Source organism: Dromiciops gliroides, chromosome 1 (assembly GCF_019393635.1).
Source record: "Dromiciops gliroides isolate mDroGli1 chromosome 1, mDroGli1.pri, whole genome shotgun sequence".
Taxonomy (NCBI): Eukaryota; Metazoa; Chordata; class Mammalia; order Microbiotheria; family Microbiotheriidae; genus Dromiciops; species Dromiciops gliroides.
In genome coordinates, this window is record NC_057861.1 from 28,416,918 (window position 1) to 28,436,035 (window position 19,118).

The following is a 19,118-nucleotide window of genomic DNA, read 5'->3' on the forward strand; positions in this document are numbered from 1 at the left end:
ATTGCCTCATGACAGAATTCCTGTGAAGGCATAGTACTCAGGTTTTATACAGTCAGCAGAATGCTGAGGAATTAAGATTTTTTAATTCCATTGATGGTTTTAAGTAGTATAGAAGTCACAAAAATGAGTTAGCCTAGACTCTGTTTACATAGACCATATAGTATGAGTTCCGTGGAATGACTTTTCGCTGGTTCTGTTAAGGGAGTTGGGAAAATGATAGCTTCTTTTCGCAATGCAAAAAGACTTGAGAAAAAAAATGTCAAACATACTTTTTCCCATCCACTTTCTCCCTGGATCTTCTGGATCTTCACATATCAAAACGCATATCTTCTACATAAATTTGTGGGGAAAAGCATTTTAATATAATCTGCATAGTAGATGGTAGGTAGTGCTTGAAGACTGGCAATTTCATTTTCATATCAGCGTATGATGGTTAAGATGCTGAAACTCAGCAAAATTAATCAGCTCATCTCCTACATTAACCACTACAAACAGCTAATCAGGAAGATCCATTCATAATACAGATCTCTGCAAGGTGATAGTTGATAAAAGAAGAAAATGTCAGTAGCAATGCTGTGTAGATTCCAGTCAGTCCACAAACATTTATTAAATGTCTACTATTTATGGACCAGTGGGCCACAGAAAGCTAGAAGACGTGTTTGTAACACAGGAGACCACATAGAGAGGGTGTTCACTTGATGGATCCATAGAGTGACCACAGAGCCAGTACTGACATAGCAGAGAGATCTGGATGCTCAGGGTAATTTTTCCTCTCAAGTGGATTTCAAACCAGGGGAACATAGCATGTAAAAGCAAGCAGCATGAGTGAATGGGAAGAGCATTGGATATGGAGTCAGAAGACTTGTGTTCAAACCCTACCTCTTACTGCATAGGTCACATTATTATTTCTTTCTGGGCCTCAGTTTTCCTCAACTAGGAAACTGGAGAGTTGGGTTAGACGGTATTTAAGGGCCCTTCTTTGTGAATCCTCTCTCTAGAAAGCTTTATTTTAAATGTCCTGATTCAGTAGTTTGAACTGAGTAGATAAATGTATATTAATATGAAATCTGCTTCAACTGTGTTCAGGGATCATTTAACCCTCTGCTTCTCTGTAATTCTTTTTTTTTTTTTTTTTTTTTTTGGTGAGGCAATTGGGGTTAAGTGACTTGCCCAGGGTCACACAGCTAGTAAGTGTCAAGTGTCTGAGTTCAGATTTGAAGTCAGGTCCTCCTGACTCCAGGGCCAGTGCTCTATCCACTGTGCCACCTAGCTGCCCCCTCTCTGTAATCCTTAAATGATAATAGAACACTTTTTTTTTTTGCCAGCTGCTTTCAAATTAGACTTATGTGGACATTAATATCCTTCATCAGAATTTTATCATCTTCCAAGATCACATCAGGCCTGAAACTCACACTTTCTTAGTACCCTCTGCCCCTAAGGCCCCTCACTCTCTCTGATTGGAAAGAATAGGGTGGACAATGGAGAGGGACTTCCAGATCCCCCATTTCAGAGAGAGGAAGAAAGAGAATGTGTGTGTGTGCGCGAGTGTACATGCCTAGGACAGTTGGGTTAGACGGTATTTAAGGGCCCTTCTTTCTGAATCCTCTCTCTAGAATGCTTTATTTTAAATGCCATGATTTCTCCCCCCACCGTATCTCATTATCTCCCACCCTGACTGCCTTATTCTGGACTTCATCATGCCCCCTGTGCAGGGACACCCCCCTCCCCCCCCCCCAGTTTGTCAGGTGTTTGTCTTTCCTCATTAGACTGTGTTGTTTTGTGGGTCCCCCCCCCGTCAGTTTGTTCTTTTGGTTTATATTTTGGGTAGTCCTTATGTATATTGTTTTCCTGTTTCTGATTACTTCATTCTGTATCAGTTGAAATAAGTTTTTCCAGGCTTCTGAATTTTTAATATTCCCTCTTTGTCATGGCATAGTAGCATTTCAGTATATTCATGTACCCCAGTTTTTTGAAAAGTTGTTTCTCAGTTAATGGACATCTGCTTCATTTCCATTTCTTTGCATGTTCATATAAGACCTTTTAAAAAAAATTAAAGAAATGGAGATAAACTTTTCTGTCTAGCTCAGTGAAGGACTGATGGGATGAGACCACACCTAGATAATGGACTTTGCTTTAAGCAGTTTGAGTGAGGGTCTTTTCCCTGATGTCATCTGTAGAGTTCATTTTAATTTAGACTATCCTCAAGTCATGTCAACCCATGGAATTGAATGGTGCTGACCAATTAGCTTTGATCAATGTATAATGACCCCCCTCTGTCAGAAGGGGCCACAAGTTCTCTCTCAGCATGCTCTTGGAGGTCTCTGGGTCTTCTGGGGCTTTTCTCCTGCTCACACCAAGACAAACCTGCTGTGCCTTAAAATCTTTATTTTAAGGGAATCAGCATATCCCCATTTCCGAGGTGTTTGTAGTACTCTGGATGAAGAAGGATGCATGCTAGATTTAAGAGTGTGGCTTTGTAAGTGAAGAGAAGAGGTTGAGTGCAAGAATTGTTGTGTAGGTACACATGGCAGGGTGTTCTTTTTAATGACCTGCCACTTCCCTCGGCGGCCCTCTTCCTGGCCACTCATATTCTGCTTAGAGTCTTTCCTCAAGTTAGCAGACTTTTCCCCTTACACTTTTTCTAACCAGTGATTCAGACTCCATAACTACCAATGGACAAGTCCTCCTTACCATTCCCAGGTGCCTATTCCCTTACTCCCTTCCATCTCCACTCCCTGTGACCTGGATGTGCTTGCCCTTTGTGCTTCATCAGTCTTATGACATTGAAACTTGGCTTCCTTCTCTTGGTGACATTGCTTCTCTGGCTCTCTTACAAGCCTTAGCTACCCTTTCTCATACTCCCTTAATTACAGGCTGTGGTAAAGGAATCACAATATTCCCTGCTCCCCATTGCCACTTTGAGACATTGCCTCTACCACCATGACTCAGGAACCTTCCTTTGAGGCTCACTCTTTACAGTTTTGTCACCTAGTTTTTATCCTTCTGTCCACTTCTTCCTCAGTGAGTTCAGTGCTTGCCTCGTAGTCTTTACTCCAACTAGTAAGACACACTGGCATACATATTGATGTTCCCTCGAATCCCGACTCCCCAGTTTCTGTGTCTATGACATACTCTACCATATTACTATAAATGAACCAAAAAACAGTCATTTGATTTTTGATATTCACATCATGCACAAGTGTTCTGCCTCCTACCTGTCTATTCCTTTTTTTGGGGGGGGGGTGAGGCAGTGGGGGTCAAGTGACTTGCCCAGAGTCACACAGCTAGTAAGTGTTAAGTGTCTGAGGCTGGATTTGAACTCAGGTCCTCCTGAATTCAGGGCCAGTGTTCTATCCACTGCGCCACCTAGCTTCCCCCTGTCTATTTCTTTTTAGTCTCCTTTGCTAGATTTTCATCCATGTTGCACCTGCTAACTGGGTTTTCCCCAGAGTTCTGTCCTGTGCCCTTTTCTCTCCTTCCTCTGTCATATTTTGCTCTTATCAGTTCCTATGGATTCAGTGATCATCTCTATGCTGATGATATATCTATCTGTGTATCCAACCCTAATCCTTCTGCTGACCTCCAGTCTAGCATCTCTATTAAGACATTTTGAATTGGACATCCTGTAGAGATCTCAGATTCAGTGTATCTAAAAGTGAACTCCCCAGTCCTCCCCTCTTCCTAACTTTGCTATGACTGAGTGGGGTACCAATATCCTTCCAGTTAACCCTGGGTCAGAATCTGTGTGTCACTCTCGATTGCTCACTCTCTGCCACCCTCCACATCCCATCTCCTGCCAAGTGATGTTTCTGCCTTGATTCACATCTCTCATACTCCTACTCCCCTCTCTTCTGACAACTGCTCACTATTTCCTGGTACATACTTGGACTATTATAATAATAGCCTTCTGGTTGGTCTCTGTCTCAAATTCTCCATTTGGCTGTCAAATTGATATTTTTTGGCGGGGCGGGGGGGAGCGGGCACACAGCTAGTAAGTGTCAAGTATCTGAGGTCGAATTTGAACTCCAGCTTATCCCATTTATATCTTGTTTTCACATTGTTGGTTAGTTTTCCCTGTTAGACTGAGATCTTCTTGAGAAGGAGGGACTGGTTTTGGTTTTTGTCTGTCTTTGTATTCCTAACAGTATCTGGCACATAATTCTTACTGACTTAACTCGACTATCAGTTTGTCTTCTTTATCCTTCCCCTGTCAAAAACAAAAAGTTTTAATTTAACTAGTATTCTGGAATCTTTCTTTTAAGCATGTATTCCCCCCATAACAACTTCAACTAGATTATTAAATATTTTCAATTTCTAATTTCTTCATAGCCTATTGCATTTTTAACACATATTCAATCTTTTCAGGGGCAGAAGCAGTGGCAAAGGACTTCCTCAGTCTACAGTAAGTAAATATGAATATTTTAATTTGTTTGAGAAAACAAATTAACTAAAAATTTTACATTTCATTGACTTTTAGGTTATAAACTATTAGCTACAAGAAAAATCATCATAGTCATACCAATCTCAGGTTTTGTAATTCAGATGAATGTAGATCAGGTTTAGCAACTATATTTTTTCCATTTAGAGTGTCATTTCTCTAACATAGTCTGAGAACAATACTTTGATCCATAAAATAGAGAACATCTTTATAACTCTTAGCTTAAGCTAGACAAATTTAGATTAATCGTCCAAGTGCATGGAAAAATCAGTAATATGGGAAAATAGCCTGTTAACTGAAATTTTAACTCATTCTGGTTAATAAATGCTAAGGTGCCTTCTTTCTACAGGCTGCTCATCTCTCCCTTTTATCTCTCTCCATTGAAAAGGGCCTTCTGGGGGCAGCTAGGTGGAGCAGTGGATAGAGCACTGGCCCTGGAGTCAGAGGACCTGAGTTCAGATCTGGCCTCAGACACTTAACACTTACTAGCTGTGTGGCCCTGGGCAAGTCACTTAACCCCGATTGCCTCACTAAAAAAAAAGGCCTTCTGGTAACAGATTTTGTCAATTTTAGGGTAGGGTTAAGCTAGCTGTGAAGATAGAGGATATCATTGCCTTCATTATGATTAAGTGAGGTGTTCTAAATATTAATAAATTTACCTTTGTTCTAACAAGTACAGATTATCACTTTAAGAAATATTAACACGATTTGATGTTAGTTGATTTAGACTTTGGATTTTTTTTTGGTTCAGGAGATGGATACTTTGAGAGAGTGAGGATAAAGAGGGTAAAGTCAAAGTTCAAAAAGTAGTTACTCTTTTTATCTTATGCATTTTTCACTTGATTTGTATCTGACACCAAAATTCATTTCTAGACACATTTACGTGTGAATATGCGAGCTTTTATAAATTCTTAATAAAGCAAGAAACTGGATTTTAATTTATACTCTAAGTAAAATTTTCCGAGCTATATTACAATCAATAAAAATATCTTCTAATCATTCTTTTATATTCCAGATTTCTTTTGATGGCATCTACGCGAATATGAGAATGGTCCATATACTTACATCAGTTGTTGTAAGTTTTCACAATATTTATAAAATTGTGGGTTTTTTGGTGGTATAATTAAAGTACAGTGAATTTTGAAATTATACTGTGTATAACCATTAAAACTATTACTTCATCTGGGTCTTCTTTAAGGGAAAGTAACAGTGATGTTTATCAAGGTTGAAAATGAATTAGATTAGAAGTACTATGTATAGCACAGTATAAAGTATTCTGTTCCTGGTGTCTTCTTTAACTAAAGCTGGCATTTGGTATTCCTCACAGTGGTTCACTCCTCTCCCTGATATTGCCAGATTAAAATAACTTTAAATTGGAAGTATTTGTACAGACTACTTAAAATGAGAAATATGCTAACAACTTACATTTGAGATAAATATATTCTTTATATCTGAATCATTCAATAAGATCTACAGATGCTCTTTTCCCCCCATATCTCATCAGAGTTCTTTATGTACTGTAATATATTTTTTAGTTACCTCTTTTGAAACATGCAAACTAGATAAGTCATTTCTTGATACCTTTATTTGATTTTTTAATTTTATGTTTTTAGGGATCCAAATGTGAAGTACAAGTGAAAAATGGAGGTGTATATGAAGGAGTTTTTAAAACATATAGTCCTAAGGTAATTAAAATTTTTTTTTTCTATTTTGTGGGCTTTTTTTTTTTTTTGCAGATGCTAATTTCTAAACTACTGTTATGCTGTTGCTGATTAGTTGAAATATAATTAAGATCCCCCAATTTAGTATTTTATAGTTTTGACCTTTGACCTTTCCGGGCCAACTAGGTGGCACTGGATAGAATCATGGACTTGAAGTCCAGAAGAGCCGATTCATGCCTCAGACACTTAATAGCTGTGTGACCCTGGACATGGCACTTTTAATATCTCTTTGCCTCAGATTTCTCATTTATGAAGTAGATATAATAAGTAATGGGATCTGCCTCATAGTGAAACCTAAAGTGCTCCTCTATAAATGCTGGCTGATAGCTAAACTGGGGAGAGACTGAGGAAAACTAAAACCATAGATAGCCAATGAATATTGTTACACAAATATTCAATAAAATATTAGCAAATAGTCTAAACAATTAAGTGATTATTCCCTATGATCAGATTGTATTTATACCAACAATGTGGACATTGTTCAATATTTGGAAAAGTAAAAATATAATTGTACTCTAATCATTATCCTCCCCCTCCTAAGTCAGCATTATACCAATAGATGTTTTATTTTTTTCACCAACTTTAAAATACCTGGTCATTATCAGAATAAATCTTTCCTTAAAATGATAAATAGTTCTATCAGAAACCAATTGCCGGCATTGAAGAAACATTAGAGTATTCCATTAAGTTCAGAGGCAATGCACAGATGGGAGTCCCTTGTCATTATTTCTATTTAATATAATTCTAGAAAATTCTAGGTATAATAATGTAGCAACAATAACCTTGATGATAATGACTAACATTTACATAGTACTTAATGTTTACCAGGAACTGTGCTAAGTGCTTTATAAATATTATCTCATTTGATCTGCACAACAACCCCGGGAGTTAGGTGTTATTATTATCCCCATTTTACAAGATGAAGAAACTGAGGCAAACAGGTGAAGTGGCTTGTTCAGGGTCACAGAGCTAGGAAGTTTTTCTGAGGCAGGATTCAAACTCAGGTCTTCCTGACTCTAGACCCAGCACTTTTCCACTGCACCACTCAGCTGCCTTAATATGTAAGGAAATGAAATTGAGGGTCTCTACATAGGTAAAGAAAGAACAGGGGCAGCTAGGTGGCGCAGTGGATAGAGCACCGGCCCTGGATTCAGGAGTACCTGAGTTCAAATCCGGCCTCAGACACTTAACACTTACTAGCTGTGTGACCCTGGGCAAGTCACTTAACCCCCATTGCCTCACTAAAAAAAAAAAAAGAACAAAGTTATTATGGTTTGCAGATACAATGCTTTAAATACAGAGTACTAAAGACTCAGCTAAAATTTAATGGAAATAGTAACTTCTCTAAAGTAGTTGGCTGTAATCCTTAACCTTTATTTATGTTACTAATAAAGCCTAGCTTGAAGAGATAGAAAAAAAGTATGCCGTTCACAGTACTTAAAGAACGTATGAGGAAGCTAGGAATCCATCTACCAAGACACCCCCAGCGTCCTCTGGGGACAACTACAGAACATTTTCTGCAGAAATAAAGGAAGACTTAAACAACTGGAATGACATAGACAGATGGTGATTGAGTTATGTCACTGATAAAGGGGCTGAAGACTCACGGCAGCTTATGGAATCGGCGCCACACTACACACTGTACTGCAATCAAAACCGTTTAGTCCTGGTAAACTTGGGCAGATGAAGTTAATGGGGCCTAGAAGCAATCGAGCTCAGGAATAATGTGCTGAAAGGCAAATGGCTGAGAATACAGAAAAGTCGTCCAGCAGAGAGGAGATTTAGACCAGTGCCACTGACTGCACAGACACAGTAAACTCTGGGATATGTTCATGTCCTAGATGTAGAAGGGCAGAACGTTTCAACATTACACAAAACATTGTACATTCTCACCTCAATAAAGATAATTCTGTCATAGCAGAGAAAATAGATAATTTTGATTACATACAATTGAAAAGCTTTTACACAGCAATATGTAAGCATTTAGGGTCAGGAAGGTAGCAACTTAGAGGCAATCTGGCTCCCCTGAGCTCTTAGATAAAGATCTCCGTGGTATGAAAAATGGGTAGAAATACATTCAGAACCATTTCCAGTAGGCTAATGGGCATGAACATGAACAACGAGATGGCAAACAAATGAATGAAGGTTCTCAGGGGCAGCGAGATGTGTACTGGACACAGTGCCTGGCCTGCAGTTAGGAAGCCTCATCTTCCTGAATTCAAATCTGCTCTCAGACACTGGCTAGCTGTGTGACGCTGGGCAAGTCACTTCACCCCAGTTTCCTCATCTATAAAATGAGCTGGAGAAGGAAATGGCAAAACCCCTTCAGTATCTTCCAAGAAAACCCCAAATGGGTCACAAAGAGTTGGGCATAACTGACAAAATGACTGAACAGTCATTAATTTGGTGGGACAAAGCCTGATTCATGATTGTTGATGTTGATTAAAAAAATTTGGGGGGTGGGGTGGGGCAATGAGGGTTAAGTGACTTGCCCAGGGTCACACAGCTCATAAGTGTCAAGTGTCTGAGGCCGGATTTGAACTCAGGTCCTCCTGAATCCAAGGCTGCTGCTCTATCCACTGCACCACCTAGCTGCCCCGATTGATGTTGAAATGGGCAGGAAGTTTTTGTTTGTAGGTGTGGGGTTTTCCACACAGTAGAAAAGGGGGAGGCAGTCATAAGAATGAACCTAATCTTAGGACTTTCTAGACCAAAAACAAGAGTCGGTTGGCACAGATGCCAACAAAGCTGAATGCTGGGGATACAGAGAAAGGCCAAGGCGGCCATCTGGGTCTGTGTGGAGCTGACAGTCGAGCAGCCTCTTCTTGGGAAGATGGAGCACTCCGGAAGCCGAGGAGTTTGTCCTTGTGCAGAACAAGAGGAAGGGAGGAAGGACGGACTTGATGGCATCTCTTAAAAAAGCTACCGCTGAGGGAATGCCATTATCCCTTCCATATCACAACTTTCCCTGTCAAGGTTTCAATATATTGTGGGTCAGTGTAAGAAAGTCAGTGGGAATTTTAAGAGGGTTTTGTGGAAGCCATAGATGACACTTGAAGGCCAGGCCAGCATGTGGCACAGAAACAGTTTACAAACCCAGAAATGTATGAAACAATATGTAGAGTATTGTGTAATGTCAACCCAGATTTTACAATAAGGTCCTGTAAACACCCCATAAAAGTAGAACATTCAGACTTCTCTGGTATGAAGGGAGGACCAAAAAATTTTGTGCAGATTTTCTAGATCCCAGAGGCACTGAGGTGGGAGGGATAACCGTGGTTGTCTGCTGCCTTAGATTCCCCTGCCTTCTCTTTTTTAACATGTACCATAAACTACCCTGTTTCAGGTGGTTTCATCAACCAGAAAATTTTGGTCATGAATGACTGTCAACATTTTTTCTTGCGCAGTCCTAATAAATGACTTGTACAGATTAGTTAAGCTTAAATGACATGATAATGTTTACTGTGTTTTGGTCCTGAGTGCAGCCACAAGTTACCGCACTTACTTATTTTAAAAGATTCGGGTAGGTTTGGCATTCAGTTTAGTTGGCTGATTCTAACTTTTTTTAACAAAGGTGCTCGTCTCTATCTCAGTATCTTGGAAAATTTGTTTAAAGATCGATTTTAGCATGATTAATGTATTAAATGAAGAGAAAACCTATTTAATAGTTTTGTATGTTTTAACCTATTGTGTGTTTTGGGAGAAAACATTTCCGTTGGTTTGGGAAAATTGCCTTTGTGTCTCGGGTTTTCCAAAGGCAAAGGCTGAAGCAAGCCCACTGAATCTGAACTAAAGTAGGCATTTTCAGTGTAAATTCCCTAATTTTATGCATGTCGAACAGTCTAATTACAATTATTTGATTAAAATATTACATTTCATTTTGGTTTAGTGTAACAATTTTGAGTAAAGCGTATCCAATTTTATATTGTGAGTAATCTTTGAATGTCAACTGCTCAAGATTTTTGGGTGGTTCAGATGCCCATGAGTTCACTTATAGATTACTTTTTGTTGTGTTGTTAAATATCTAAAGTGTTGCCTTAGGATTTGCTTCAAAAGTCTTTAAATTTGCAAAAGATAGGAATAGGAAGATATACCTTCAGCACAAATCTGGACTAAAGGTATAGAACCAACTATTCATGCTTATATATGGCCAATATCTTGATCTGTCTTACTTGGAGATCTATAAATCTCTATATCTATATCTATCCATCTATCTATCTAAACACACACATATTTATTTTTTATTTTATTTTTTTATTTTTGCAGGGCAATGAGGGTTAAGTGACTTGCCCAGGGTCACATAGCTAGTAAGTGTATGTGTCTGAGGCCGGCTTTGAACTCAGGTCTTCCTGAATCCAGGGCCAGTGCTCTATCCAGTGCGCCACTTAGCTGCCCCCACACATATATTATGTGGGAGATAGGTTGAGGTGGGTTGGGATGTTATGCAAAAGAAAAAGAGCAACAATAAAATCATTTAAAATTTTCAAGAGGTGTGAAAAATAAGGCAGTTTGTAACCATCAGGATAATAAGATTGTTTATTTCATTTATGTATTTAAAACCCTAAAATTCTATACGTAGGATTTCACAGTTTCTGGTACTGTCCTCTGTCCTAGTCTTTGTGTTTTCAAGTATTTATGAATGTTGGTGACTAAAAAATTCACAATTTCAAAACCAACAAGAACAACCTTTAAACATAATCTCTAATACAGTGACAGTGGTTGACTGAGCTTGTGGTGTTCATTGGCCACCTCTTTGCCTGGAGTTGTCTTTCATCCCTGTTTCTTGCTTTAAAATGCAGCTAAGACAGGAGCTTATTTAGTATTTTATTTTTCCCCAATTACATATTAAAACAATTTTTAACATCTATTTTTAAAACTTTTGAGTTCCAGATTCTCTCCCTTTCTCCCTCCCTCTCCCCTCTTTGAGAAGGCAATCAATTCAATATAGATTATACATGTGTAATCATGAAAAAACATTTCCATATTATGTTGTCAAAGAAAACATTTAAAAAAACATCAAGAAAAATAAAGTTTAAAAAAGTATGCTTTGGGGCAGCTAGATGGCGTGGTGGATAGAACACTGGCCCTGGATTCAGGAGGACCTGAGTTCAAATCCGGCCTTAGACACTTAACACTAGCTGTGTGACCCTGGGCAAGTCACTTAACCCCAATTGCCTCACCAAAAAAAAAAAAGTATTGCTTCAATCAGTATTCAGACATCATCAGTTCTTTTTCTGGGGATGGATAGCATTCTTCATCATAAGTCCTTCAAAGTTGTCTTGTATCATTGTATTGTTGAGAATAGCTAAGTCATTCACAGCTGATAATCTTACAATAGTACTATTATTTTGTACAAAGTACATCTCACTTAGCATCAACTCATGTAATAAGTCTTTCCAGGTTTTTCTGAAGCATCCTGCTAATCATTTCTTTTTTTTTTTTTTTTTGAGAGGCAATGGGGGTTAAGTGACTTGCCCAGGGTCATACAGCTAGTAAGTGTTAAGTGTCTGAGGCTGGCTTTGAACTCAGGTCCTCCTGAATTCAAGGCTGGTGGCTCTATCCACTGCGCCACCTAGCTGCCCCTAATCATTTCTTATAGCATAATAGTATTTTATCATAATCACATACCACCAATTTGTTCAGCCATTCCCTAATTGATGGGTATCTCCTCAATTTTCAATTCTTTTCCATCAAAAAAAGAGCTACAATAAATATTTTTGTACCTCTAGGTCCTTTTCCTTTTTGTTTTTTATCTCTTTTTGGATACAGACCATATTGGTATTGTTATGTTAGAGTCTGCATGGTTTTATAGCCCTTTGGACATAGTTCCAAATTGCTCTACAGAATGGTTGAATCAGTTTACAACTCTACCAGCAGTGTGTTAATGTCTCATTTTTCCAACATCCCTTCCAATATTTGTCCTTTTCCTCTTCTGTTATATTAACCAATCTAATAGGTATTAAGTAGTACCTTAGAATTGTTTTGATTTCCATCTTTCCAATCAATAGTGAGTTAGAGCATTTTTTTCATATGGCTATAGATGGCTTTGCTTATTTCATCTGCAAATGGTTCATAGATCTTTTATCAATTGGGGAATGGCTCTGATTTTTATAAATTTGACTTGGTTCCCTATATGTTTGAAAAATGAAGCCTTTATCAGAGAAACTTGATTAAATTTTTTTTTCAGGTATTGCTAACTATTTCCCTCTATCCTATCTCTCTCTTCCCCCTGTTATTCTGTTCTCTCTCTCCTTTCACCCTATCCCTCCTTAAAAGTGTTTTGCTTCTGACTATCCCCTCCCCCAATCCACCCTTTCTTTGATCACTCCCACCCTTTTCTCTTATCCCCTTCCCCATCTACTTTCCTGTAGGGTAAGATAGGTTTCTATGCCCAAATGTGAATGTGTATGTTATTCCTTGTTTGAACTAATTCTGATAAGAATAAGGTTCACTCATTCCCTCTCATCTTCCCCTCTACTGTATAATCTTTTTTTCTTTCTCTCTTTCTTTTTTTTTTGGAGGGGCAATGAGGGTTAAGTGACTTGCCCAGGGTCACACAGCTTGTAAGTGTCAAGTGTCTGAGGCTGGATTTGAACTCAGGTCCTCCTGACTCCAGGGCCAGTGCTCTATCCACTGTGCCACCTAGCTGCCCCCTCAGCTCTGTTCTTTTCATCAGGAATGCCTGAAAGTCCTCTTTTTCATTAAATGCCCATTTCCCCCCTGAAGGATTATGCTCACTTTTGTTGGGTAGGTGATTCTTGGTTGTGATCCCATTTCCTTTGCCCTCCATAATAGCATATTTCAATCCCTCCCGATGCTTTAATGTAGATGCTTCTAAATCTCATGTTATCTTGGCTGTGGCTCTGCAATACTTGAATTGTTTCTTTTTGACTGCTTGCATTATTTTCTCCTTGACCTGATAATTCTAGAATTTGGCTACAATATTCCTTGGAGTTTTCATTTTGAGATCTTCTTCAGGAGGTCATAGGTGGATTCTTTAAATTTGTTTTATCCTCTGGTTCTAGAATGTCAGGGCAGTTTTCCTTGATAATTTCTTCAAAGATGATGTCTAGGCTCTTTTGACTTTCAGGTATTACAATAATTCTTAAATTATATCTCCTGCATCTATTTTTCAGGTCAATTGTTTTTCTATGAGATATTTCACATCGTCTTTTATTTTTTCATCCTATTGGTTTTGTTTTATTGTTTCTTGACTTCTCATAAAGTCATTAGCTTCCATTTGCTCAATTCTAATTTTTAAGGAATTATTTTCATGAGTGAGCTTTTGTACCTCCTTTTCCATTTGGCCAATTCTACTTTTCAAGGCATTCTTCTCCTCATTGGCTCTTTGTACCTCTCTTACTATTTGGTGTAGTCTACTTTTTAAGATGTATTTTCCTCAGTTATTTTCTTTCTTTTACCAAGCTGTTGATTCTTTTTTCAAGATTTTCTTCCGTCACTTTCATTTCTCTTCCCAATTTTTCTTCTACCTCTCTTATTTTATTTACAAAGTCCTTTTTGAGCCCTTCCATGACCTGAGTCCAATTCATATTTTTCTTGGAGGCTTTAGATATAGAGCTTTAACTTTGTTAACTTCTTCTGAGGGTGTATTTTGATCTTCTTTGTCACCATAGTAGCTTTCTGTGGTCGGAATTGTTGTTGTTGTTTGTTTGCTCATTTCCCCGGCTTATTTCTTAACTTTTAACTATTGGTTAAGGTAGAGCTCTGCTACCAGCACGGAGGGTGCCCTGTTCTAATCTTCAGGGTTTTTGTGCAGCTGTTTTTGGAGTTATTTCTAGGGACCTGTGAGTTTTCAGTTCTTTCAAGGTGGTGTGATCTAAGAAGAGGTGTGTGCTTTATTGCTCTTCTGGTCTGTGAGAGACCACAAGCACTCTTTTCTGCCCTGGAACTGTTAGGAGGGTCCCAGCTCCACTGTGGTCTCGAGTGCTCCTTTTTGCTCTGGGACTTCTCCCAGGGCTGCAACCCAGATCCAGATATGGGCAGAACGACCCCCGTAATCTCCTTCTGACCAATTGTTTGCCCCTCCATTACTGTCTTTGGGCTGTGAGCTCCTGAAGCAGTTGCTGTTGCTTTGATTCAGTGGCTTCCAAGGCCTGCTCCTGATTTGCTGGGGCCTGGTCTGGACTGTACTGCACTTGTCCAGGTACAGCAGACCTTTTCTGCTTTATTTCACCCTGTCCTTTTGTGGATTCTGCTACTCCGGGAATTGTCTTATGGCATTATTTAAAGGTATTTGGTGAGGTTTTGGGGAAAGCTCAGGCAAGTCACTGCTTTTCCTCTGCCATTTTGGCTCCGCCAGACACTGGCTTCTTTATGAGTCTTTCCTGTTTCTCCACCTTCTCCCCCCCCAGTGCCCTTCCTCTCACTTTAATTACTCCATATATATTTGTATTTATTCATGTAGTTTTTATGTTCTACATGATTTTATTTATACTTCTCTTCCCCCTTAGAATGTAAGCTCATTAATTTCAAGTACAGATTATTTCTTTTTGCGCCGTACTTGTGGTGTCTAGGACCTAGCACTTAATAGATACTTGACATACTTATTGATTTGTTTCTTTTCTTTGGTGAGGCAGTTGGGGTTAAGTGTCTGAGATCAGATTTGAACTCAGGTCCTTCTGAATCCAGGGCTGATGCTCTATCCACTGTGCCACCTAGCTGCCCCTGATTTGTTTCTTTACCCATAGTTTGCTACCTCTCTGATCAAAGCAAAAGTATCTCAGCATTGATGACCTTACTTCTCCTCCAGGGTGGTATAATTGTCATATTGGAAATGAAATTTAAGTCGTTGTCAGAAGACCTGGGTTCAGGTATTTATTGACTCTTAAGGTAACTGTGGGATTTGAGACAAGTCTTGCCTGGGTTTCAGTTTCTTCCATGTTCTAGCTTACTTCACATAGTTTTGCAGAGAAACCAACATGAGAATTTTTGTGAAGTTGTTTTGTAAACTATAAATTGTTATGCTGATGTGCAAGAAGTATTTCACTCACTCTGTGCTTTTCTTCCAGTGTTTTTGAGGTGGTAAAAGAAAATAAAATGCTAATTAAGACCCTTTTGAAATGTTTGAAACTATTTGATAGATTTTTTTTGGTGGAGGCTTTTTTCTTTTGAATGGTAGCATGAACTGTAGTTCAGACTACTGACCTAGGGAGTATATGATTTTTCATATTCTGTTGAGACAGGTTGTTTGAATCCCCCCACTCCCATCTCCCCCATGGCAAAGTGCTTGGTGTACTGTGAAATAAATCTGTAATACTTCCCTGTTTTCAATTTTAGTGTGATTTAGTGCTTGATGCTGCTCATAAGAAAACCACAGACTCCAGCCCTGGGCCAAAGCGTGAAGATATCGTGGAGAGGATTTTGTTCAAGTGTTCAGATTTTGTCGTTGTACAATTCAAAGACATGGATGCCAATTATGCCAGAAGAGGGTAGGTTTAAGTGGTGCAAATAGCAGCACATTATTGAGTAGGCTAATCAAGGTTGTTATTGCTATATATTCATGAGGTATTTTCAGTAATTTGATACTTAGAAAAAAATGACTTTTATAAAATATTAAGGAGACAAGTGTTTGTTTTAATTAATCTTGATAGAAACACACCTGTATTTTAACTGATTTCAACTAAACCATACTTTTTGGGAGCATTTTACTATACTTTTGAAGTTCTTAAATATCCTTTATTTTTTTCTTGCTCTAGAGCTTGCGTGGACCATTTAATTAATTAATTGTTTTGTTTTGTTTGGTTATTTATTTTTTGCAGGGCAGTGGGGAGTTAAGTGACTTGCCCAGGGTCACACAGCTAGTAAGTGTTAAGTGTCTGAGGCCGGATTTGAACTCAGGTCCTCCTGAATCCATGGCTGGTGCTCTATCCACTGTACCATCTAGCTACCCCCAGGGTCATTTAATTTAACAATATACTTAAATGAGTTGATTTAGGAAGGGAGATTGATAAGCAGGTTGGGCCCACAGATAACCAGGCTCCAAGTAGTCAGGAATATGCTGCCAATCAGACAGGGAGTGTAGCATTTATGGAAATTGAGTCTGACACCACTGTCCACTGAGAACTTGGGGATTTATGGTTTTCTATAGATAATGGAAAACATTTTGCCAGGCTGAGTAGCTCTGGTGATGCAGAGAAAAGATGTCAAGGGCAGCTGTCAAGTATGGGGTCTAAAGTTGTTTTTTTTTTCTTTTTTGTACTTTAAAAGTAAACTTGATTACTGTTTGCTAAAACTAACACGTCATTAATTTTCCTCCATAGATTGTAAGGTTCTTTTTTTTTTTTAACTTTGACAGTTTTTATTTTTATTTTTCCTTTAAAATTCTATAGAATGGTGCCCCCAAAACTCACTAGAATATTTAAACACTGATGAAAATATTCCAGCAAAATTTGGAAATTCACAGTGGAGAAATGTATTCGTCACAAATTTACACAAATGTGTCTATTGGTTATAAGCTGATGAGTTTATGATGCCATAAATTCTGCCCCAAAAAACCCCCCAAAACCTTAGGGAAAATATTTCCTTCCCTTTTTTTTTTTCCTTCCCTCTTAACTGACATTATTTTTGCATTCTCAAGTTGGCTAAAATTAGGAAGACAAAAAATGAAACTATATATTTTGAAATCTTTGAATTTTTTTAGCAGAAATATTCTTATTTAAAATTTTTTTCTAAATTGTTTAACATTTTTAAGTTTGAATTCCAAATTCTCTCTCCTCCCACCTTTCCCTCACCTGTTGAGAAGACAAGCAATATGATATCAATTATACATGTAACATCATGCAAAACATATTTCCATATTAGCTATGTTGCCAAAAAAAAAAGTGAAAAAAATATAGTTTAGTTTGCACTCAGAGTTCATCAATTCTCTAGATAGCATTTTTCATCATGAGTCCTTCAGAATTGTTGTGGATCATTGTATTGATCAGAGTAGCTAAGTCTTCTATATTTTATCATCATTACAATATTGCTGTTACTGTGTACAGTGAGTATTCCCAGGTTTTCCTGAAGCTATCTCCCTCTTCCCCCCCCCCCCCCCCCCCCCCCCCGGGGCAGTGAGGGTTAAGTGACTTGCCCAAGGTCACATAGCTAGTAAGTGTAAAGTGTCTGGAGCCCGGCTTTGAACTCAGGTCCTCCTGAATCCAGGGCTGGTGCTTTATGGCTTTATCCATTGTTCCACCTAGCTTCCTGCCTCGAGCCAGCGCCCCCCCCCCCCTCCCAATTTCTTAAAGCACAGTACTATTCCATTACAGTCATAGACAACTTGTTCAGCCATTCTCCAACTGTTGAGCAGCCTATCAGTTTCCAATTCTTTGCCACCACAAAAAAGAGCTGCTATAAATATATTTGTACATATGGGTCCTTTTTCTGTTTCTTTGATCTCTCTGGTATTACAGACCTCGTAGTAATGGTATTGATGGGTCAAAGGATATGCATGGTTTTATAGCATTTTGGTCATAGTTCGAAATTATTCTCCAGAATGGTTGGACCATTTCACTACTCCACTAACAGTACAGTGGTCTACCTGGTTTTCCATATCCCCTCTAGCATTTGCCATTTTCCATCTTTATCATCTTAATCAATCTGATGGATTTAAGGTGTTATTTTAGAAATTATGAGTGATTTAGATCATTTTTTCATGTGATTATTGATACCTTTGATTTCTTTCCCTGAAAACTACCGGTTCATGTCCTTTAACCATTTGTCAATTTGTGGATGACTTTTATTTTTTAGAAATTTGACTCAGTTTCCTATATATTTGAGAAATGAGGCTTTTATCAGGGGAACTTGCTGTAAAATATTTTCTTAGCTTTCTTGCTTTCCTTCTATTTTTGACTGCATTGATTTTGTTTGTGTAAAACCATTTTAATTTCATATAATCAAAATTATTATGCTTATGATTCTCTCTGTCTTTTATTTGGTCATAAACTCTTCCCCATCCATAGATCTGAAAGGTAAAAATTTCCATGTTCTTCTGATTTACTTATATCACCTTTTATGTCTAAGTCATGTAACCATTTTGACCTTATTTTGGTATATAATGTGAGATACTGGTCTATACCTAGTTTCAGCCAAACTTTTCCAATTTTCCCAGAAGTTTTTGTTAAATATCGTGTTCTTGCCCACAAAGCTTGATTTTTGGGTTTATTATATACTAGATCACTATTTGCTACCGTGTATTGTGTACCTGATCTGTAACCCTGATATTTCACTCTCTTTCTTAGCCAATAGAAGATTGTTTTGATGATTGCTGCTTTGGAATTGTAGGACTCTTGAAGGAGGAGATTATCTTATTCATACCTTGCAGTGCTTAGTTCAGTAGACAATTAATAATTATTGAATTGAACTCTTTTCCTTAATTGGGCACAGAAGAAAACTGCCCTTGTGGTTATTTTTCTTTGTAACTCAGCCAGTTTATACTGCTGTGTGTGTTTTTTTTCTGGCATAAAAAATGGTTCTAAAATCTAAAACACTCAGTAGGTAGTTAATAATTTTTTAAAAAATTTGCCAAATGAGTTTTGCATTATAAGTAAAAAAGAATTACCAGAGGACTCTTTACTGCATTGTTGGGTATTAGATTGTTATTAATTTTCAAATCATTCATACCCATTTAAGTTTTTCTATAATGCCTGGCACTGTCCTTGGTTACTTTCTGACGGCCATTGGAGCATATAGTCTTCCTTTTGCAAGAGACCTTTCCCAGTTCTCCTTAATGTTAGTACCTTCTCTCTGAAATGATCTCCAATCTATCTTGAGTTTATTTTGTATGAATATATTTTGTATATTGTATGTTTGCTATCTACTCCCATTAGAATGCGAAATCGTTGAGGGCCAGGTGATAGATTACTGTGTTACAGTCAGTAACAAGCATTTATTAAGCACATACTATATGCTAGGTACTAGGTACCAGGCAGAGAAACAAAATGAAAAACTGGTTGAGT

The 19,118-nt window shown here is 38.1% G+C and overlaps 1 protein-coding gene across 1 annotated transcript in view; it reads left to right on the top strand.

Moving 5' to 3' along the window:
* The window catches only part of ATXN2 (ataxin 2), a 114,942-nt gene that overhangs the window by 19,650 nt on the left and 76,174 nt on the right, over positions 1-19,118 (top strand). Inside the window, 4 exon segments of the mRNA XM_043979162.1 lie at positions 4,366-4,402; positions 5,454-5,513; positions 6,052-6,123; positions 15,457-15,608. Coding sequence (XP_043835097.1) covers positions 4,366-4,402; positions 5,454-5,513; positions 6,052-6,123; positions 15,457-15,608 — 321 coding nt within the window.